General features: G+C 38.6%; 1 protein-coding gene across 3 annotated transcripts in view; it reads left to right on the forward strand.

The window, feature by feature from the left end:
* Positions 1 to 24,507, forward strand: part of LOC131068483 (ankyrin repeat domain-containing protein, chloroplastic) — a 90,113-nt gene that overhangs the window by 24,083 nt on the left and 41,523 nt on the right. For all 3 annotated transcript variants that reach the window (XM_058003664.2, XM_058003666.2, XM_058003667.2), the window contains exon 2: positions 9,863 to 9,939. In XM_058003664.2, coding sequence (XP_057859647.2) covers positions 9,863 to 9,939 — 77 coding nt within the window. The remainder of the gene's footprint in view (positions 1 to 9,862; positions 9,940 to 24,507) is intronic.

The following is a 24,507-nucleotide window of genomic DNA, read 5'->3' on the forward strand; positions in this document are numbered from 1 at the left end:
GCAGAATAGCGCCAATGCTCTTGAATTCGCCATAAACTTCAAAAACTGCAACGCGAAGAAGCAATGCAAGAAATTCGAAGATTGAAGATAAAACGCAGTTGAAATTCCAAAGTCCCCTACTTCTCCGAAATTCACTAGAAAGCAGATGAGAGTTAGGATTTTATAATTTGCAGGAGCTCTTCAAAACTCCAGAGTCGTGCTGTAAGAAGCTTTCAAAACGCCATAAACCCCTCCATATTGCCAAAGTTTGCGTAAGAAAGGGATCGCGGAATGATTTGAAAGATAGAGCCAGGAAGCACGATTTGCATTCAAGGTAAAACGCTGCATAAACTATTCCAAATCATTCAAGTTCAGATTACCAATTGCCCAAGGTAAAAACGTTTAAAAATGATAAATTCTTTTCCATCTAACAACTGCAAAAATTTGAATCAAGGAGATAACCGTTGGAATTCGAAACTTTGTAGAATTGTCCATTTGTCTTTACGCAGCAAGGTCAGGCAATTTCTCGTCATCCACTCTCATCAGGTAAGTGCGCTTTGTCTCTCTTGATCATCTGAAATGCTTATTAATCAAATGGACGCCTGTGCAAAACTGATTAAAATGCTTAAATTTTCGAAATCTGCATCTTTTTCGCTTGAAAACGTCATTCAAAGCAGTCAAAATTTAGAATTTGCTCCTAAGGTTTAACCAGAAATTGCATTTTCAAACTTAGGAGAATTTTTCAAGCTTTGTCCCTGTTGAGAATTAATCCAGAAAGTGCTAAGTATAAATTCGCGATCAAAATCTTCATGAATACTTTGGTTTAAAATCAATCAAGCTTTTAGATAGAAATGTCGCTCCATGCCCAATCTCAATTTTGAATTAATCCTTGAATGCTGGAGTATTCTCTATCTAACCCGCCTTACTTCTTTGTGTATCGCCTCGTAATCCGCATCCGGCTGTGCAAGATAAATGCCTAAATCGGCGGTAGAATCATCAAAGACGCCCACTACAGCCGAGACATCGCGAGCATCCAAATCGGATATCCCACACAAAATTGAAAGGATGAAGTATTAGTATCAAAGAGGAGGATTGAGGGAGTCAAAGGTTCAGAGCGTCTGGGACAATATCGGTGATACCGACCTAGGCCATATCGACATCCAGGACTTCAGGAATCGGGTCTTCTCTCCTAACGCATATGGCAAGCCTAGACAGATGGTGGAAAGTGGCATCGCCCAAGCGACGGGATTTCCTCCAGCAGTACAGAACTATGACTTGGTGGTAGAGGCTGCCCGACATTATCAGCCAAATTCCAGACTGGTGCTCCTCGAGTACATGACCATCGCCAACTTCTTTCCTGAGGCCATTGGCGATGCATTCGACATTCCCTTTCCAAACAATCCCACGAACACAACTATAGATGAAGCACAGGGGGCATATGACATGAATCCGGCCCGATGCAGAGCATTGATCAACGAAGAGTGGTACAAAGAGAGAAGGCTTCTGAGCGCCAAAATTGGGAAAAAGACCCCAAGAAGTGATTTTCATAATGAGCATGGGGATATGGTCACATTACTCAGCCGAGTCATGGGACTTCCTAAATCCAACTACTTTGAAGAGTGGATGTTCTATTTTACAGAGCAAGTCTTCGCTGGGAAGTTTGACTGGGCCCAGATCATAAGCGACAACATCCACACCCAGCTGATAGAGCTTGAAACGAAGAAATACTTCACTATGACCTCTTATTTGGTCTACATGTTTGCCAAGAACCAGCCGCTGCCAGGTTTGATAATGAAAGGTGAAATCGGGAATGGGCCTGGTCAGGTGAAGGTCTATGATTGTTACCCGCAGCTGCACTACCAAGATATTGCTCAGAGGGAAAAGAGCAGCCCAGCTTATGCAGCTGGCCAATATGAGCGCGTCAATGACGCCTTCACAATGTGCCTGGTTAGGCTAATGCAGGGAGGATTACACATAAGGCTTTTAGGGCAAGCTACTATTCTAGTACAGAGGTATGGAGCCTGGTTCATTCAGTTCCCAAGGTTCTCCTATATCCGAATAGCAGGCTTTGATGGTGCCCCTCTCCGACTTCCACGGTACCCAACCGACAAAATAATTCTTATGGAGGTCGCAAGGCAGTCACGTCCGGCCGACATCTTACTCAGAGAAAGCAAGCAGGCTGGATTCGCATTCCCCATGGTCATAGGCAATTAGGATGTCCACCTGAAGACTCCCACCCTAGCAGAGGAATCCCTCGCAGAGCTGGCCTCTTATGGCCTACAGGACCATTTTCCGAGAAAATATTTCGATCACGATAATTTGGTGAAGAGAGCCTATGGCAGGCGGTACAGAGCAAAAGAATCAGTTGAAGACTCTTGGAAGAATTGCTCTGATGACTATGAGGTCTGGAGACGTGAGTATTCTAGGCTGAGTGTGCAGCAAATGCGACTCTTTGAATACCGTCGGGTCCCAGATCAGTTCACAGATTCAGGGAATTGCCTCCAGGTCCGAGAGTTTGAAGCAGTAAGGCATCTCTTGCCAGGCGTTGATTGGTCCCAGGACCCAATCACTGATTTTGAGGCAGTCATGGCAGCCCCAGCAAGGTACACAGATCAATGGTTACATCAACATATTGAGAGGCTAATTCACGAAGGAGTCCAGTTCACCTACCACCTAATGGGTAGCCTTGATTCTCAGTCCTCCGAAGATGAGGGAACGTCCAGTCCACCCAGGGAAGAAATTGAGAAACCTGAGAAGAGAAAGAAAGCTAAGGCTTGCAGAGGAACTCGAACGTCCAAGAGAACAAGAAGGAAGAAGATTCCTATAAGGAGACTAGAGGTCACTTCATCGTCAAAGGACCCTAGTTCGTCCGACGATGTAGTGGAATTAGATTATATACCTGCTCCCCCTTCCCAGAGTGACATTGATTTGTTTGAAGCCAATGATCCTCCTGTGCCCAACGTGCTAGAAACTGAGCTAAGAGCCACTGAACCAACCAAGCCAGGTAACCGAACAGTGGAAGGAGAAATTCCATCCATTCAAGGGATCGAGGTGCATGAACCCACTCAACAAAGCCGCCATGAGTTGCTGCCCCACAATACAACCAAAGATGACTCTACTGTTGAAGGAAAGCAAAGGACAGAGGAGACTCGCGAGCTCGAAAGGACTGAAGAGCAACCATCACGTGAAAATACCAGACAACTGTTCAGTGAAATGGGAGAAAGTTCAGATGCAAGTAAGGAACTTGGCACCTCTTCCACCCCTCCAGTGTCAGAGCAGCTACGAATCTGTGATGAGTCAGTTGAGAACATCAAGGAACACAATGCAAACTTAGTCATATCATTAGCCCAGGCAGTACCTCAAGAATGGTTGATTGCCAGAGCCCAGCGCAAAGCTGCCACCAAACCCCCTATTGATCTGGAGGACATTTTCTTGCGCATAGACCAAGCAAAAGCTAAGGGGAAGAAAAAGCCCAAACCCCCTATTGATCTGGAGGACATTTTCTCGCGCATAGACCAAGCAAAAGCTAAGGGGAAGAAAAAGCCCAAGGCGTATTCGAGAGTGACTAAGGATGAGCAAAGGAACCACACTCTTCACATCGCCACCCCGCCTGTAGACAAGCTAGCAGATCAGATCACACTGGCGGATTATAGCATCACGACTGTCCCCATTGGACGCGCCACCAAGGAGCAAGAAAAAGAAGAATTCAAAGATTTAGTGCAGAATATACTCAGGCAGCTTGAAGAGATAATAGCTGAAAAGAACATGTATCGGACTCGTGCTGAGCAGGCTGAGGGATACATCAATCAGCTCCTGAGGCCACTACATGATGCTTCCGAATCCCATATTCCCCCGACAACATTAGCACAGAGAACAACAACAAAATTTGAAGGAGTACGGGATACTGCAAGGGCCGTCAGAGAATGGATACAAGGCATCAAAGGGAGAGGAGAGCAAATCCTCGAGGAAGTAAAAGAGATGGCTCACATCGAGAGACCACCTTGGTCCGGCTATTAGAGGTAAAGAGGGAATCCCTCCAAATGCACGAAGTGGCTGCCACTACCCTTCCCCTCACGAGAGCTCTTTTCTGGACACACGCGCAGATTCCTACATTGTCCGCTATCCTAGATCCTCATAGCATCAGCACTCTTAAGGAATGGTATTGGACTATCAACATGAAAAATGACACTAGAGAAATCATTGACAAAGAAATGACGCGTGTGAGGTGATTCTGGGAAACATGCAAGAACTAGGTAAGACAATCCTTCGATCAATGGTTTCGGGATGGGTAAACGACTTGTCCAATGATGCAATCCAGCCGGACTGGGAAGAAAGATTGGGAACGGATAGGATTACCTATTCCGCTAAAGACTTGAGTTTTGCTGGTCAGTTCCATTCAGACATGCTATGCTTTGAGCGTAATCGCTCCAGCTGGAAGGACGGTTAAAAACACGTAGACTAGTATCTCGAAGGCATGCAATACAAAATTTGCCCTCCTCCTATGCCTCCATTCAATCTGCTTTTCAAATTATGCATCGGGTTCCAGGAATATGTTCGTGAGGAACGGGCAGCAGGTCGTGATCTATGGCGGGAATATTTGCATGATGAAGATGAATTTCTAGAAAAGGAATCTAGAGCTGAAAAAGAAAAGTGATTTCTCAAAAGTGCTTTTTTCTCTATAAGTCTTAAAAGTGCACTTTTGCACCAAAAGGTGACATTTGACTTTTAGTCAACAAAATGTAAAAGTTTATTAATGCACCTTTTTGGATTATTTCTGAAATTGTTGTAATTACCTTTTTGGGTAGTTATTGCCCATTTTGGGGTGGTTGTTGATATTTGCCTCCCATTTATGGATATGGGCAGCCATGTTTTATGGATGAATCTGGGCCACTTGTTTAGATTAAATCTGGGCCATTCATCCTGTTTTGAAGCCTATTTAAGGGATTGGTTTTCCCTCATTTTGTAAGAAGTTCTTGGATTGTTGCAAAAGCTCTGGCGAAATTTACAGGAATTAATGCAAAGATTAAGACTGTTTTCAAGTTTCCTTGTGAGTGCATGGTCTCCTTCTTCACTCAATTTAGAAATCTTTCAGTTATGTTTATTTCCTTTACATAACATTTTCAAGCAAACATCTGATAGAATCCTCGCAATCCACACCATTGGGGAACGGCTGATTGCCTTTCTCTCTGCATGGTTAATCTGGACCTTTCATGCTTAGTTCGGTTATTGAATACTCACTATGAATGTAAAAGTTCTGATGTTGTACGTGATAACATGAAAAATCTTATTTTCCTTTGAAGATTGCACTAGATTTATGCAAACACTGTGCTTGAGTAGCTGGTAATGCTTAGTCTTGTTATTTGGAGGCTTCCGTCTGTTTGATGAAACTGCTATATTAGTTAAAATTTATATTTCATGTATCTCTCTCTCCCTATCCTTCCCTCCTTTTTCCCCTTTTTTTAATCCAGAAAATCCGCAGTCCCATTAAAAAACAGTATCAACTAAACCGAAATCATTTGATAGAAAGATTATAAAAGTTCCAAGGAACTTATCTATAAATTGCCTATTTCAACGTAAGTCCCCCTTGTGTTTCCAGCATAAACACATCAAACCACTGAGAAATCCCGTAGTCAAGACCTGACAAACGAAACCTTGAGGTTGCCCCCTTTGATCAAATATATAAAAAATAGCATTAGGGACTTCCTTATCTCAAGAGAGGATAGGATACTCAGCTGGTTATTCTATTCTGTGTTGGCCGTATGGAGTTTGCAGCAATGCGATTTCAGACACGTCAACACTTTCCACTTAGTAATGATATCTTAGCATACACTTCCTATCACATTCTACAGGTATTAGAGTTTCTCATCTAAATCTCTCTTCGTTTTGTCTCATAGACACTTAGATGAGGTTTGACCATTGGAAACTTAGCTTTGAAACCCATGACTCTTCTTCCTGTTTTTCTTAAGGTGAGCATTAGTGAAACTAGCTGAGAATGCATATATTTATTATGTATGCTTACTTTTTCTTTAATATGTCTTTGTTTTGTTTATGTATTTATTCTTATCGTGAACATTCATCAATCTATATTAAGGCAAAAAATTGGTGAGTATTATTGGCAGTAAGCACTACATGAGGGACTATGAATAAAGGTGAAACCTGGAACTTGGGAGCTTGAAGTGTGAGAGGTGAAGATACAGTTGGAAAATTTGAAATGGAAAAATTCTTAAATCGTGCCCTAAATCCTTCATTTGCAGCAATTGGATTTTTTTTTGAATTGTGCCTTAAATCCATTCACAGCAATTGGATTTTTTTTGAATTGTTACCTAAATCCATTCACAACAATTAAAAAATTCCGAATCGTGCCCTACCTTTTGGTCAAGGAGTTCATTCACAAATTGAGGACAAAAAATGAAAATTGTGTCACTCTCTCAGACTGAACTGCTTGCCAAGTTTTTTGGAAAATGTGAGTTGACAAGTTTCCTTCAATTCAGGTGATCCTTTTGAAAAATTTTGGGGCAATTTATATCTAAAACTTGGCCCTGATTTATGCGGGTGATTACTTTGGTTTTTTTGTTAGCAAGTACTCGCTAGTTTTTTCATCTCCGTTCTCAACAGATAATAGAAAAATCTAGGCTGGAGGTTATGACTTTGGAGATATTTAAAAAGATGATCGAGAATGCTTGCAATGACATATAGATGATTTCAAGCAGCAATATGCATGGGAAAAATCTAGGATCATTGATCACTTTGTTGTCAACTTCTACGATATGTTCAGTCCCCTTGATTTCAGTTGACTTTATCAACATGTAGACTGTTTCCGGTTTCGACACCAAATACCATATAAGGTAGGAGCAAATTTGGATCTCTTTACTTTTGAAGGTGAAGTAGATGTTGGTGTTCTAGATAATTGACTATAATTGGCCAAGTCTCGTTTTCTCATATTATGCAGCTAATTGGTATTTTATCAAGAAAAGATCACCTGTGTCCTTTTGAGAGTTCTCTTTCTATAAAGAAATAGTGGAATAATGACATGCTAGCCACAGAGATGATTTTACACCTGTAGCTACTTATAATGGCTTTGTGGAGCTCCGAAAGAAGCCTATTACCTTGTTGGAAACTGTGATGATAAGTACATTGAGTATTCTCAACTTTGCTAAGGTTGTCATCACCCTGTTTAAGAATATATTGATGAATTCCATACTTAGATTTCCAAGTCGAACATCTAAGGAAATAAGTAAAATCTCAATTTTTGAATTATAGGTTGGCTGGAGATGATATATGTAGACCGACATGGAGTTCCTTCATATCTCTTTCTTGGGAGAAGCCTATAGGCAAGCTTGTAAGATTGAAAGCCAGGCACTAGTCCAAGAATGAAGATTCCAAGTTCCAAGATAGGTTGTAGAATAAGAACTCTTATCTATTGAGCCAAATAGAATTCAAAGTAACAAGGAAAAGGACCATTATTGCCAAAAGAAGACAATGCTTGAAGAGAAAAAGAAGCAATTCAAGATTGGCAAGTGGTGCAAATTAAACAATTCCTAAATTATCTCTTCCTAATGCCTCTGTATATTGCCATTCATTTCTTGAGAATGAAGAGATTATACAGCAGATCCATGAACTTATGGAGAAGGAACACGAGGGGCCTAGCTCTTCACCTTGTGACAGCTCCATTTTGCTTGTGCCAGATAAGTATTTTCTCATGCAGGTTTTGCATCAACTACAAAGCTCTCAACAAGATCATTATGTAGAATCATTACCCTCTTCCAAGGATTGAGGGCCTACTGGACCAGCTTTTTGGCAAATTCTTTGCTAGGCAAGATCTCAAATCAGGGTACCATCAAATTCTTGTTGAGTTCTCAGATGTTTGTAAGAGGTATTATTGCATGTATCTTGTAGATGTTGCCAGTATGTGTTGGTATCATAATTGTAACAAAATTGAAAACCTACCTGAGATGTGAGTGTAGGATCCATTGTAGAGCTAGTGATGCTGGGCTGAGTGATGCAGGCATCTTTCTACCTTAGTCCATGATTATATTTTGTACTTACTGTTTTTGATGACATCGATATTCTAATCTATGACTTTTGTAGACCAAAAAAAACAAAAAATATAATAATATTAATATATTAAAAAATCATGTTTTCTTTAGCTCAAATCTGCTTTGGTTCTCATTTTTTTATTTGTACTTGTGTATGTGAGCAAAGTAGCATTAATTGACTAGTTTTCTGTCTTTAAATTTGATTGAGAGAAGGTGATAGAAAAGGATGTGTTAAAAAATATCTATATATCAAGTTTTTTTCAAAATTTCCAAGATGAGTCTTTTTGGTGAGTCCAAGTCTGAGTCAAAAATTAGATTGCCAAGTTCTAGCCTAGTAACTATGTTTTGGTCATTGCCTTAAAACACAACGTTATATACACCCACAAAGTTGTTGGGCAATAATCTTATCCCTTACCATGCTAGAATAAGTTATAATAAGCTAGCAATAACCCTCCCCCAAGCTGACTCGGTCGGGGAGCAGTAGATTAATGACGCTCCATGGCAAACCTAGCTAAGACAGTCAAAGAGATTCCCAGTACACCCTATAAGCAATTGCACCTTTGTATTCTACTCGTTTGATTTCAGTATTCCAACAGTAGCTCTGAATCAAGAAATAGGCTAGCAAGATCAGGTTTTAAATAATATCACGAGGTGAGATATTGGTATGATTTTAATTTTTAATCAAATAAAGACAAGGATAGAGTTTGGTCTTGGTTTCTGATGGGATTCACAATGTTAAGATCATGCACCGACTGACTGGATCATCGACATGGTTGAGTAGTTAACCACCAGGAAAAGTTGATTCCACTCCATGTTTATGTTGGGTATCTTGGGTCAGCCATGCAACATTTGTTGCTGAATGCCACAACAAATCCTCTGTTTCCCAACAAACTTATAGTTGTGGTCATCACCTGCTCGTGGTATGCCTATTGCCTAACCTCTTTCTTTTAAATAGATCAATACAATAGTCAACCAAAGAAGATTACATTTGTTGAATCAAATTAGATCTCAGGTGAGCACCACAATCTCTAACAGCTCAATGCCGTATAAGAATTATAAAAGTGCAGTCTATGACTCTATACAATGGTGTTTTTTAATATAAATACACATGCACACACATTCTGACCCGAGACTCAGACCATATACTGACTAGACTTGTGATTTCAAGTAACCATGCAGTGTAAAACTCAAACTGCTATGTGTGAGTGTGTGTACTCATCACAGTCTCACCTCTCACCATATGTATATAAAGTGCTTTCTCCCTCATGATACTCTGCCCTGGCCATTGCTAATTGGGCATCCCTACATCACATGCACCAGGGAAAACAACATCAGTTTTTGATATCAGAATGAAATGAACATCAATAAAGAGTGACTCATCTGTCAATAATAATTATCATAAAATGTGTAAGAATATTGATTATGCATTCATCATAATCAAAATGTTCAACTATCTCCATGACGATGCTTATTAGCTTAATCAATCATTTGCAATTATTATAGTATATAATAAATAATAATTACTATTTTTCAGGGATATGACATTTCATCTGTAGTGTAATGTATTGGATGAGGCCAAAACAATTTGGGCTTGTAAGATCAACTTTTTTTTGCAATTGTTTTTGCACAGATGTCAGTAAGGTCACCTTAACTTTATAGCAGACACACCTTCGTCTCTTTGTAGCAGATAGAGGTGGTATTTCTGCTGGTTCTGAGGCATTTTTCTTTGTAACATCCAACAAAGATTTAGCTCTTTGTTATTTGACTAGATGATGACTTCAAATTTTGACTTATTTCTCTAATTTTTAAAAAGAAAAAATAATTTTTATTGCCTATGTAAATTTCAGAGCGTCGCCAGTTATTTACACAAGAGGAGAAGGTTCTCTTAAATAAGCGCACACCTGATCTTCAACGAGCTACATCTGTTAGTTATCTGAACTTCCCTGTATTCTTCTGGAATATAAAAATAGTTCTATGATTCATAGTTTAAACTTCAATCAGACAATTTCTTTTATCAATGCTCACATTATAGTACAGGAAAGGTCTGAACGTTGTAGTCTTACCTGTGCCTGATTTTCAAAACTAGAGCTGTATTGACTGTGTAAAAATAAGGGAATTCATGCTTGAAAACTACTTGAATTGGTATAACTTCTTGCGTGCTTTGAAGTGGCACCTAGAAACTAAGTCTGCAGATCAGGAGTATGGATTCAACGTCGAAGGCTGTGAATTTCTGTATTTCACGATTTGATCCTCATAATAGAGTTGTTGTGAACAACTTGTTTTGATTATTGAAGGTTTAAACAATGCTGTTTGAGAGGTAGATTATTTTGTGTCCTCATTAATCTGCCAAGTGTATTGCAGAAAGTAATTGCAAAATTTATGGGAAAATGATAGCTTTGGAAAGGCTTAAGTTATCTGCATAAAATACTTGATCATATAGTGACAGTAATGCTGAGAGGAGAGCATATGAGGTTAATGACCATGCCAATAAAAAATGAGTAGGATAAGTCAAATAGTCAAGAAGTGAGGATAGCCAACTACTGCATTAGTTGAGAGAAGAAGCCAGCATTTCAACAGAGCAGTTTTAATTTAGAAGTAGTGTAATAAACAGAGTGGACACAACTTGAAATTGGAAGATAACATAAAAACAAAACAGTCCATTTCGGATGGAAAGTGTCAAAACTGTTATTAATGAAAAAAGATGACCACAACATGGGCCTAGACCTGATTTGCCAGCCTACCGCACCAACTCATCATTGTTAAAAGTTCAATGAATCTCCCAACAACAGGATAGACAAGCATGTAAGTCTCTCTAACTCTAGGGCCAACAAGATATACATGGGGTTGCTGGGTACAACCAACTACCCTAGTCATCTACATGACACAAATTCTTAAGGATAATGTCAAACTACCAAATACATGAAACATACAGCCTAAGGTATAATGGATAACCCAAATAATAACATGATTGTCTAATGTCACATTGACTTGATATTTTCCTCCTTGTTTTGACATCCTCTATATATTAGGTATGAGACATCTGATACAATGTACAGATCATAGTTTGAAGACTCTCTGAGTACTTTGCAAACTCCCGAGTTGACCAGATTCCCATGCTGTGTCTGGCTGACTTTTGGAGAGTTCTCAGCTGAGTGCTACTCCAAGATTCTCCGAGTCTTAGGCTCGGATTCTCAAGTCTTGAGCTCAGACTCTTCTATCTGATGCTTGGACCTAATAGCTGCACTTTTTAAAGTGAAATTTCAACTTTTTTTGGTCATTGTTTGCTCTTATCCACCCATTTCACCCACTTAAGCATCAACATAGCAAGAAGACAGTTTGAGAAGAGAATTCTTAAGGATTCAAAGTTGATCAAATCATCAAACAGAAGCAGCAAAATGGATGCAATGGAGGAAAACAAAGACACTTTTGAAGAAACAGTCTATCATCATTTTGAAGTTGACTTACCATTTAGTTCAAGTCTTGAAAAATTAAGTTATGCTAAGAGGGGAAAGATGAAGATGTAGATTGTATTTGGTTGTTTTTTCATTTTGACTTATTATCATATGTAAACAATTATTATGCTTTTATACATTTATTATTTATAATTTTGTTGTATTATAGTGTATTATTCGATTTTGAAACTATGAAATTTCAAATTTTGAGAGTTTGAGGATCATATGATGTGTAATGTTTGAATAATGACAAATTGATAGTCAAATTAGACTTTTATGTTCTCTAAATGCATTAATTTCTGTTTTTGTGTGTAATTATGAATTTTTTTTTCTTGCCATGTCTCTATCGAGTTTTTTGCCAAGTCTGTACCAAAACCTGAGTTTGAGTCAAAATTTTGGGCTGTTGAGTTGAGTCTGAGTCTGAGTTTTCAAACTATGGTACAGATGACTGAGCATAGGTATGCTACCACAAGGAGAAAAGCAAAACCTCAAAAATTTAAACTTGACATTTTCCTTCAACTAGAATAAATAGAACATTGATGCTGATCGGAAATAATCAAGTTGTGATTTTCAAAATCATGACCTTAACATGGATATCGTGTCATGGAACTTGCAGTCAAATTGTAGAACTGCCAAAAATCCACCATTCACATTTCTGTGTTGTAAGAATAGAATTGATGTGCTGGTCTGCAACCAATGTTATGTTTGCAACCCTATTTGGTCTATTGGGCATGTCAACTATTTTAGTTCTAGTGATTAGACCTAGATGTTGTGTAGACTCCTCCTGCAACTCTCTTTATGTCTCATACATATATACACGTGGTGATTTGCAAGGTTACAACTCAACAAGCATGCTAATTTGGCATATGAGAGACTCCTCCCATAACTATCTCTATTCGTCACTTGAATAATTTATTTGTTCAAAATTTCAATTGTGTAGGTTTTTGAGTCGTACCAAATTCAAGAGTAAATCAAGCTCTACCAATCCACCTATACAAGTGTGCTCTATATATGGCATAGTCACTAGGAGATGTGGGGGTATAGATACTGGTATGAGGATGGGGATGCCATTTGAATAAGGGTACATGAATAAATGAAAAATGGTATGACAATCTTCAACATAATTAGTTACCATAAGATGTGGGTATGGGTATAGAGACAAGGATGGGGATGGAGTCCTCATCATCACAATAGAGTACTTGGCAACTATGAAACACATGTACACACATTTGTCCTTGGGAGATGTGGGTGAGTAGACAAATTGTTGGTTGAAAATTTTGTACACTTGGGGAAATATACAAAATTGTGGCTTCAACCACAATGTGTGAGTAAAACTCTCATAATTAAGGGAAAGCTCCCCCTATCTATATCTAATCTAAAACTAAACAGGATGAGACAACAGTCTTTCGTCTTTCTTCAAGAAAGCCAATATCCTTTTCTCTTCATAGAAAAGTGATAGCAAGTTAACTCAGAACAACAATAACAACTTTTTGAAATAAGATGAGAGAAATGAAATGAAGTTTCTTGAAAGCTCAAAGACTTCCGTCACTTCCTTCGGGACGAGACAGTAATATCAAGCTCAAAGACTTGAATATATGAAGTCCTATCTACTCTTTTCTATGCTAATAATATCAAGAACAAATTATAGCAGCACAAAGTCTGAAATATCTTATTCTCTTTTACACAAAACAGTAAGAACTAGTTTAAGCTCAAAGACTCATAACTATTTCTTATCACAAAATCTATTTCTAATTTCTTTCAAGAACAAGTGTAAGCACAAAGTCTTACAACTCTTCCTAGAAGAATGTTTACTCTAATTTATATTAGCCTCCAATACTTGCAACACAAAGACTGCAAATCAAATTCGATTAAGCTCTTTAAGAAACACTTGCAAGAAAGATAATATGGAACGCAAACTCAAGAATGTAGCACCAAGACTCAAAACTTGAGCAATCTTCTTCTATTCCTTTCAATTCTTCAATTTACACATAAAAGCTCAAAGACTTCTTTGCTGCAAATTTGACAGAGTTTTTGCTTGCTTTCTAAAAGATGAAAATTACAATATACCCTCTCAAGTATTTATAGGAGAGGAGTCTTGAGCAAAAGGTGGGAGGATCCTAACTAACCTGAGAAATTCTCTCAATCACCAAGACTTATTCAATAACTAACTATGACTTATTCAAAGTCACAAGTCCTATTCTAAATTGACTTGTAACTCGTCTACTTGTAATTACAAAAGTGCAAGTAATGACTTAACTTGCAATTTACAAAATGTTTTTACAAGTAAACATGTCAAAAGAGAAACTACAACTAAGAGATTACAATTTTGAAAAATGCAACAAGTGTTGAAAAACACTTAGGTTGCAGCGTGTGAAGACATGAATCCTTTGAACTTCTGGATGATCATTTGCAGCTCATCGGGATTCGGTTCATGGGTATTCTTTGCCACGATCATGGTTTTGACAATAACATCGCTGCAACGAAGGATTGTGGCATTATTCTTCTCAAAGGAAGACTGAATTTTCTGCAAGAAGACTTGATAGGCAACCAAAGCTTGAATAGATGCAGCTGAAAATGGTTCACTACTCCACTCATGATGAATCTTCAATTGTAGATTTGAGAGAACCCTTTCTTCTGATAATAATTCCCCATTGTGATCCATGATATTGCAAGAAGCTTTCTCACAACGAGAAACAATATCCTGAAATACTTCCAATCGCAATTTCATAGAATCATCAATGTTTTCAACAAGTGACTGGAGAACAAGGGCTTTCTTCTCCAAGAGCTCCTCGTATTCTAGATACATAACCCTCGAAGGAATAACTTGATGTTCTAGAAGAACACTCAACTTTTGTTGAGGAATCTTGAGCCATGTTGTCAAGCTATCTTCCACCTTTTCCAAGTTCTATTTGAAGGTGTCAGAAACTTGGTTCAATTGTTTGGTTTTCAATTTGACCATCATTTGAAAAACCTCCTTCAAGACCTGTGCACATAAATCATGAAGTTAATCCACCCAATATTCCAATGCTTGTACCTTTTGAGCAACTCTCTCAACTCCTTGAATTAATTCTTGTGGACCGGAAGAACTTGAAGGATTGCTCCCTTCACTAGCGAATTTGGTGATCTTTTGAACAGCTGCAACAAGTTGCCTATTCTCCTCTTCTAGCTTGTCTTTCTTCGCGAGAAGCTTATCATACCGTTGTACTAGTGAAGCTACAAAATGCTGGGCATCATGCTTGACCACTTCATGTGTTTGCTTACCCAACTCTATCCTTGTGAACTTGTAATCAGTAGCTTGCATCTCATGTGGCTTGTCTACAAGAGGTTCAACAATTTTAGCCACCTTCATCTTGTTACTGTCAACTGTCACCCTTGAGATTGTCTTAGCTCTTTTAGCAACCTTGGGTCTTGATTGCCTAAATTGCTGATAATCAAAGACATCAGGAGAAATTTCCTGCTTCTTTCTCTTGGGAGTGAAAGAACTGAGCCATGGAGGTAAAGCCATTAGCTCTCCTTCAGTAGCAGCTGAAAGCAGAGGAGAAGCAGTTTTTGTTTGAACAGCCGTGGTCATCCTGGGGGAAGTATCTGTCTGGATAGCAACCATTGCTTGCTTGGTAACCAAAGGACATGAGGATTGTCTCATAAACTCCTCAAAGCCGGAAGTAGAGGTATCAATCTTTGACAAATGAATACGTACAGGAGTATCCTCGAAGATTTCTAGCAAACTCTCTTGTTGATAATCAAGAGGTGGCTCAACTGTTGAAATGGGGATGGCGTCCTGAGGAGACTCATCCACTACTGTAGGAACATCATGAATAATGGAGGAAGCATCCACATCTGTGTCAGGAGGAGATAAAGGTAACTCCATGGGAACTGAGGAGGGAATCTCATGAGGTGACTCTGAAGCTAGCGACTTAGGAGCATCATTTGAATGTTCTTCTTCTTCTGGATCTTCAGGATCAATCACATGAATGTGAAGCTGGGATTTTTCCTTCACACAAATGGTCGCCTCCTCAGGAGGAAGTACCATTGCCCGACTAACTCGCAATTTGATTCTTGTGCTCGAAGATGATGCACCTTCCTTGTTATCTATTTGGATTTCAGATTTGCGTCTGAGGGGTCCTGTAGAATCATCTTCTCTTCCAACCTTGATCTTTATGAGTCTAACACCATTACCTTTGAGCCAAGTGTTGGTGTTAGTTAGGATAGGCTGAAATCTCTCAAGAATGGAAGTGCATTCTTTATGTGACCATTGAATTAAAGGAAGTGGGGCTTCATCAACTTTTCGTGAAACATATTCTGGATCAAGCACATTCCCATCATCAATCATTCCTTGCGGAATGTTCATCAGGTTCAAATCAATAATCTTCTCAACGGTGAGCTTGCAATAATCCATCTTATGAACCTCCTTTTCTGTACAAAGATCCACCCATATATCCTCTATGTGATGCACATGTATGAAGAACTTTTTAATTCTCTCCATACCTCGGTAGTCAAAATCATCTCTTGACTTAAACCTTTTGAGTTTTATCTCCTGCATTTCGGTCTCCATAGCTTTGGCTTTGGTGGATGTAACAAGGGAATACTGCCCAATCTTCAATGGGTTAGTTGTAGAAATCCCCATCCCAACCTTATGCTTGACAGATTGATGTGCATGAACTGCCATGATCTGTCTTCCCAATTCCATAAGAATAATCTTCTCAGTTGAGTATCTAGGGAGCATGTATGGCTGCCCGCTGTAACATCCAACTCTCATGTAAGTGAAAGTCGGGAATTGAAGGAACAAGCAACCATATTCATTCACCCTTTCCCATGTCTCATCTAATACTAATTCTTTAGAGTCTTATCAAACTGACACATGAAATAACCAAAGAATGCATCCCGAACCCTCCTGAAATGTAATATGCTGGGTCTCAAAGGCAGCTGATCATAATACTCCCACACAGGTATAAGCGAGCGATCACCCTTGGTAGAAAGACCAGGGAAATGTCTAAGTGATGCTGCTAAATACACCAAGTATGAGTTCATATAGAATGTCATGGTAGTAGGGACTGCTGCAAGTTGTTCACACAAGGCATCACTGATAATTTCTCCCCATGAGATGTGATGGGACTGCCTTATAAACATGATAAACTGATACCTCCAGGGCTCAAAAACATTAGAATGCTCTAGACCCAACATCCTGTTGAGAAGAGTAATGATGTCTCCAATTTCCCACTTGAAGTCACAATTGTACAACTTAGCCCACCTTGTGAAAGCGGCACGTGGCTCATGGATCCACCTGTTAATGTGGTGTTTACAATCTTTTTCCCTCTTGACATAATAATCAGTTGCACTCTCTTTGGAAATCTCCATATACACAGGTGCTGATGGTATTATGAAAACTTTGTCAATAGTATCCGCATCAAGACGGATTATTGCCTCCCCATCATCATTTCTGATAGTTCTTGTCTCTTTGTTGAAATGGTGAGCACAAGCAAGAACAAATTCAGGTTCTAGGGCAGCCACTGGAAAAGAAGAAGCATGATGAATGTGGCTGTCCAACAATTGCTACATATTACTATCTTGTGGATCCTCCACCCTTTTGATGAAGTCTGACATGTTAACATGCCCTATTTCCGTCCTTGATATGATCCAAAAGGAGAAGAAACTTGTGAAGGGGAAACTTCAGTCTGGTACTTATCAAATTTATATTTCATCTTCTTTGGAACGGAAGATGATGACAAATCTAACATTGAAGAACGACCTGGTACGCTGCGATGAAGAGTTAAAAGTGTCAAAGCAACATCAAGATCAGCTGCAACTAACATCTTCTCTTCTTCAAATGGGAAAAATTCTAACCCTTGCACTTCACAACTTTGTGAGAGGAAGATAGGAAATAAATAAGGATGTTTGAAACTTGGCTTTTGACCAATTTCGGATCTTGGGGAATGTTTTACAAGTATACAAGTGGGGAAGAACAAATGTGCAATCGGATTTTTGAAACCCGAATGCAAGTATACTTGTAAAAAGAAAAATGAAGAATTGGGCGAAAAATGAGAATTTGTTATGTGGGAAATGACGGGAATGGTAGGTACGGATGATGGTATTGAAAATGGAAAGATTTTGGGAAGATCAGCTTTATGAAAATGGGAAGAACTTTCAACTTGTAATCAGATTTTAAAAACCGATTTCGAAAGGATGAACATTTTTCAACTTAGAAACTTGAAATTTCACCTAAAGATGGTTAAAATTTTCCAACAAAAGGGGTAGATCAATTATTTTCATCTTGCTTACAATTGGGTTTTTAAATCCCGAATGCAAGTAAAGAGGGAAAATGGGGAAAGACAATGCAATTCACAAATTGCTTTGCAAACTTGGAACAAAGGGGGAAAATCTCTCACAAAACCGATTTTAGGCAAGAACTAACAAAACTAAAATATATACAAATTGATCAAGGAAACCCAAACAAACAAGAAATGAAAACAAAAAAAAGAGAAAAGAACATACCTTGATCAATCAAAACATCCTCCAAGAAGCAAGAAACAGTTCTTGAAAGAAGAGAGGAAAACTCTTAAATAGATAAGAAATCACATTCCAAAACCCTAGCCACGTTTTTGCCAAAATGCCATATGTATCAAAACGCCCATTAATAGCATGAAGAATCGGTCAAGAAAGACATCCAACCTCCACGCCTAGGCAAGACAAGAAAAAACGACTTGGAAGAAGTAAGATTCGTGGCACTTAGATGAGGAAAATCGTGGCATTTTTCAAACACGTTTTTGCTGTTAAAACACCATAAAACCAGCGATAATGTCTTCCAAATGGCATGAAGAGAGTTGGAAAATGCATAAAAATAGCAAGGAATTCAAAACGCCTTCCTCCTCCTAAGATTTCTCAACAAAAATCGGCGGAAATTGTCAACAAAATCCTTCAACAAGGCTGGTCGGGTTCTTGGGAAAGAACAACAAGTTTAAAAATGCATGCAATAAGGAAAAACAAGTTTCTCAAACCTTTTTGCATGTTTAAAATGTTCACTTTTCCCCTCATAAGGCAAAATCGGGGTTTTAAGAGCAAACAAGTTTAAAATACTTGTAATAGGGAAATAAAACTCCCTTTACAAGTTTTAAAACAAAAGACTAGTAAAGGGAAAATAAAATTCCTTCTACAACTAAAAGTGACTTTATAAAACTTGTAATGGAGGAGAAAAACCCCTACCATAACTTAAAATCACTTAAGTGGAACTTTTTAAATGAATTACAAGTTTTATTTAAACTTTATAATTTAAAGTTCACTTGTAATATGTCTAAAAAGTTCCTACAATGACTTAAAAAGCCAAAAAGCAACAAGGGGGAAATAAATAGTAAGTTACAAGTTCTATTTTTCATGAAGTGCACTTGTAATTAACTTAAAATTTCCCTACAACACTAAAACAAAGGGAAAATTAAAATTTGCAACTTAAGAAAAATTTCCCACCTCCAGTCAGGGAGAAAAAACCCGAAATTGAAGGAAAAACATAGCAAACGAACTCGAAATGCGATGAAATTTGAAACGTGGTTTGAGGATGGACTGAGGATTAGTTTAGTCCAAGGGTAAGGCGAAATTATGCATCAGGAAGCGTGCCATAGAGTAAAATTTTCATTTTTTTAACAAATTTTTTATGTAATGGTCCATCATTTTCGAAAACAAAAATGAGGACAACACAAATATTATAAGGTTTTCAAAGAATTGAGGGGGCATGTACTTAGAAAGTGGAGACAATCAAGATCCTATGAGAAGAGTGCATGAGACATGTAGATATAATATAGGCTATGCAGGGAGAGTCTATGAGATTTCTAACATTTTCAATATGAGGCTTGGCTACATCAATGCACTCCTTCTCTTCATAACCATACAAGTATTAGTGATTATGTAACCATACAAGTATTAGTGATTATGCATGCTATATATCTAATGTCTTGTTATGTATCATATAATATTATTATAATACATGCATACATATGTACATATTGTAACATTATATTATAAAATAAATTAAATAATGTTATTTTATAATATAATAAAATATAATATAGTATTGCAATATACTATTATTTATATATTATTTTGTTCATGCTTCAATAGGGGGTTGTCAATATTAATTTTTATTGCTAGAGAGTTTTGGATTTGCTTGTGTAAAATATTTGAAATTGAGACCCATAAGCTCCTAGCAATATTATTTCATTATATAATATATTGCTTCTTTTGATAAATATGAAGGATTCTTTTGGGTCTCACTTGTTTTGGAAGAAATGAAAAAAATATTACAAAAAACGGACCAATAATCATTACATGGTATAGTTGACAACTCCACCATAGAGTTTGTTGGGTCCCAAAACTACTGCTCCACTTCCTAGAACAAAATATCACTCACACGGCCCAAGTTGTTGTCATGCAAGTGAAATCAATTCATCAACAAAGTGTGGAGGGTTGATGGCCAACTCTATGAGAGTGGGTTATCTCTCCTACACTTCAAGCTCAACTTAGACTTAGGAGGGTGTTTCTAAGGGTATACCTTAATAGGTATTTAAATCAAACAAAAAGGACAACAAAAAACAACTATAGCCAAACCTAATAGCATTCTTGACCCCGAATACTGTCACTAGGTCAACGAAGATTGGTTGCATAAAATCCCTATATAGCTGATACAACCATGCAAACATAACCCACATAAATGGATTCATTTAATCTCATTTAAGACAATTTCTAAACTATTGATTTGATGGTGTGAGGTTGGTGTATGGTTGCAAATCGGTGCCTATTCCTTCGGCAACAGAGTCACAATACCTATGGAGAAAACACCTTTTTTTTTGTTCGGTAATAATGATTATTTTTATTAATATATAAAAGGAAATTTACATAGCTATATCAGAAGTTTCCAAGAGATTTCGAGAAAATACACCCATTCAGACCATACTTTACTACTTTCCCCTGCATTTGACTATACCTATCACTCAAGCACCCGTAAAGAGCTTGAAACCATTTGTAAACCCTATTGTGGGGAGAGAGGACAAAAACAATCCCCATCAACGCCAAAACCCACCCAAACCTACAGACACCCCAGAAAACCACCCTGATTACAATTTACAACTATTTCACAAGGCTTATATGCCATTTACAAACGCTCGTATGTATACTTTCTAGCCGCACCAAAAAATTTGGGCCAAAATACTGCAAGACCAAAAAGTTGACAACGAACAAAAACAAAACCAATAGTAAAAGGGCTAAAGTCCATCCCTTAGAAGGCAGGCCGCACTGTCACCTGCTCCACAAGCCTCAAACACCAACACCTCTGCTCCACCCTACAACTTCTTTCTTCCCCGCCAAGCCTTCCCTAGACCCGCACCCTTCCTTTTTCCTTTCGCCTTCTCATCCCATGTTGGAAGTCCACACACTCTGGCTCCACGAGACTCAATCTGCTTTTCCCTCAGGTACATTTTCAAAGTCCCATCCAATCGAAGCCTCTGCATGCCGTTCATCTCGGTTTACCCCAAACGACCATCGTATGAAGGGAACCAATTCCTGAAGTTCATGCACCCCATCAATGTCGAGGCCCTCCCCCACATCAAACCCTGCACCCGACATGGCCTTTTCCAGGAGCTCATTTAGTCTACATAACTAGTCATCTATTACACAACCTTGCAGAACCTACACAATGGTGTCTTCTTTCTCTCCCAACTCGAGCTCCCAAGCTAGAAGCCTAGAACCATTGTGACAATGTCAACATTGGTTCTGTATTTGTGCATTGCCCTCAAAAAACAGTTGCCCAAAAGGGTTTCCATTATTTGCACAAAAGCCTTATCCCCATGCTTGAAAATACCTTTAATCCTCTTCGCAGAAACATCCCCCACAAATGCCAGTTGTTGCTTGGAAATTTAGAGTGTAAAATGTGGCCTCCATCTGCATAGACACCTTGCCACCAACAACCTCGAGACACACCCAAAACAAACCCTGTCACCTTTAAATAATGTAGAATTACACCTTTTCCTACACATTCGGCCTTGCAGAACTATAATTGTTTACTTGCGGTGTTGTACTGTCCCCCTTCCACATCATCATTCGTGGGATCTCAAAAATCCTCAACACGTACTTAATCCTCATCAGCAAATGATAACGCCCACTTTGAAAGGACGTTTGCCACCTCATTCGCCTCCCACCGTACATGGTGATGCAGTAATAATGTTTTTTTAAAAATCATTTAAAATGGTGAAAACGTATTTGTTGAGGTGCCAAGCTTGAGCCTCCCCTTTAATAACTGCATTAATAATTATTAAAGAGTCTCCTTCTAAATGCAGATTTTGAATAGCCAATTTTAGCTCCATTGAATTGCCAACATGGCCACTTTTGCCTCCACGTTGTTCGTTTCTATCGACTGTTTTTTGCTCCCATCACTAGGATATTACCCAACCAATCTTTGATTACAAACCCTGTCCTTGATATTCTTGGGTTACCTTTAGAAGCTCCATCGAAATTTGCTTTATACCAACCCTGTTGAGGAGCAACCCATTTCACATCAGATCTTTGTTACACCACCAGATTTACCCGACAAGGCCCATGAATGGGCATATGAAGAAAACAAATTGAAACCGAAGGAAGATTGAGTTATGTATTTACATACAACAAAGATCATGGAACTCATAATAGAACATGCTAATTAATCCATAATAGAGTTGCATAAATCCATACATAATAAGAGAAGGATCATCACAAAGCTTGTGATGTTTTGAAAATACTGGCAAATTTATCTAACCCAAAATTACAGTCATGCCAACAAATGTGGCAAAGGAAATTTCTAGCCGAGACTAAGAAATCCTCTTGCATGTTTACATACCATCATGGAGACATTTTGTTAAAAAAGCCATTTAAAATATTAATTTCCCTTGATTCCATAGGTTTGTTCTTAACCCAAAAGAACTAGATTGGCATCAATGGCTGGCATGCAACTTTCTAGTGCCTGAAGGCCACAACTGAACCAACCTCTTCCTGAAAATGATCCCAAAATCATGCTTTAACACCTATGGGGCATCAAACCCTAATTTTTGCATTGTAAATATTTGAAATCCATGGTCTAGAAGTGGTCCCTCCCAAAATGAGCACTTCAAATTGAACAACATTTGCATTGAATTTTGGTAGGTGGGGGATCCACAACATTCATGGTGGGTAGGTGGTGAGAGACACAACACCACATTTGTTTGGCGCTCAAAAACACACTTGAAATTACTTTTGAAATATCACTAGCACCTCTCCTTATGAGCCTCTAGCTAGAAAATCGAACCATGTTGGGTGCCTTATCCATCAGGATGAAGATTTCTCGGGCTCTGGTGTGCAACAAGATCTTTTGTGGGAATATGCCACCTAATTGGATTTGTGGAAAAATATATTTGAATTGCACATACGGGAAAATCCAACTAAACCAACCTACTCCATAATCTTTAAATATTTGGTTTAGATGAAAAGTTTTGATGATGATATTAGTAAAAGAATAGGATAACGTCATCATGGCGTGGGGTGCTTTGAATGAGGTGACATCATGATGACGTCAGTAGAGTGGGATGCGAGAGAATGTGAGTGGATTGGTTTGCGGGGAAGACCTAAATCAGATTAGAAGGTGGATTTTGAAATGTTTTAGTTTAGTTTGTTAGTGCATGATAGCTTCGGTAAGATAAATGATTGAATGAGAGATAAATGAAGTCTCTCATTCAATCATTTATCCTATCGATAATTATGATGAAAAACTTTAAGCTATTAATACTTCATTTGATAACCATTCTTCATTTGTATATGATCAATCTACTTAGTTCGATCAAATGCTTAACTATCGATAATCATCCTATAGCATTATTTGTGTTCACCGATTATTAAATCGGGCTAACCAATGCAATCCGATTTATATCGGTTAGCATATTTAATAGTAAACAAATGATTATCGGATTAACCAAACACCGATTAGTATCGGGTGTTAATATAAGCTTGCACCGATTGATATCGGGTTATGTATGCACCGATTAATATCGGGTGGCAAGGTAAAGAAGCACCGATTGGTTTCGGGCTGTTAAAGTTAAACATACACCGGTTGGTATCGGTTGTTAAATATGCACCGTTTGTTATTAATACGATTAGCAAAGGGGCACGATCAAGTAATGTCTTGATCGGTCATGATCGGTCAAGGCATTGCTTGATCGTACCCAGCTTGCTATATATATCAAATGGCATTTGTGAGAAAGGACATCGAAATTAATAAATGCTCCTCTCACCTGCCATACAAAAGAAGATAGTCAGATTTATAATATAAATAGATAACATATAGAACAAGATAATATGAACTAGAATATAACTTGCATAGTGAATGGAAAATTGAACATCATTTACATGGTATCAGAGCCAGGTCCAGGCTAGGAGCCCCAAGCACACGAGAGGTGTGGCTTAAGGGGGGGTGTTGGTGTTGGAAATAAGCCACACCCGGATCGACGATGGATTGGTCCAAGAGGGGCTAGTAGCTCAGTGGTAGAGCACTCCAGCAGCGTATGGAAGGTCCTAGGTTTGAGTCCTAGCTGGTCAATGTCTCATCATGGTATCAGAGCTAGGTCCAGGCTAGGAGCCCCAAGCACACGAGAGGTGTGGCTTAAGGGGGGGTGTTGGTGTTGGAAATAGGCCACACCCAGGCCGACGATGGACTGGTCCAAGAGGGGCCAGTAGCTTAGTGGTAGAGCACTCCAACAGCGTATGGAAGGTCCTAGGTTCGAGTCCTAGCTGGTCCATGTCTTTACATGGTATCAGAGCTTTGGTTAAATCGAACCCGAGGCTGTTCAATTTTGCGGAAAATTCAAAACAAGCATATATTCAACATCACAATTCTTTCAATGGCTAGCGCTATCAGATTTGAAGATAGACTCGGAGGAGGTGATGACTTCTCAGCATGGAAGTTTAGAATTCAAATGATTCTAAAAGAAAATAAAGTCGAATCATTTGTAAAAACTGAAACTGAACTTGAGACTGAACTTGACAAAACAACTTGGAGAGAG

The sequence above is a fragment of the Cryptomeria japonica genome, chromosome 3, assembly GCF_030272615.1.
Source record: "Cryptomeria japonica chromosome 3, Sugi_1.0, whole genome shotgun sequence".
NCBI lineage: Eukaryota > Viridiplantae > Streptophyta > Pinopsida > Cupressales > Cupressaceae > Cryptomeria > Cryptomeria japonica.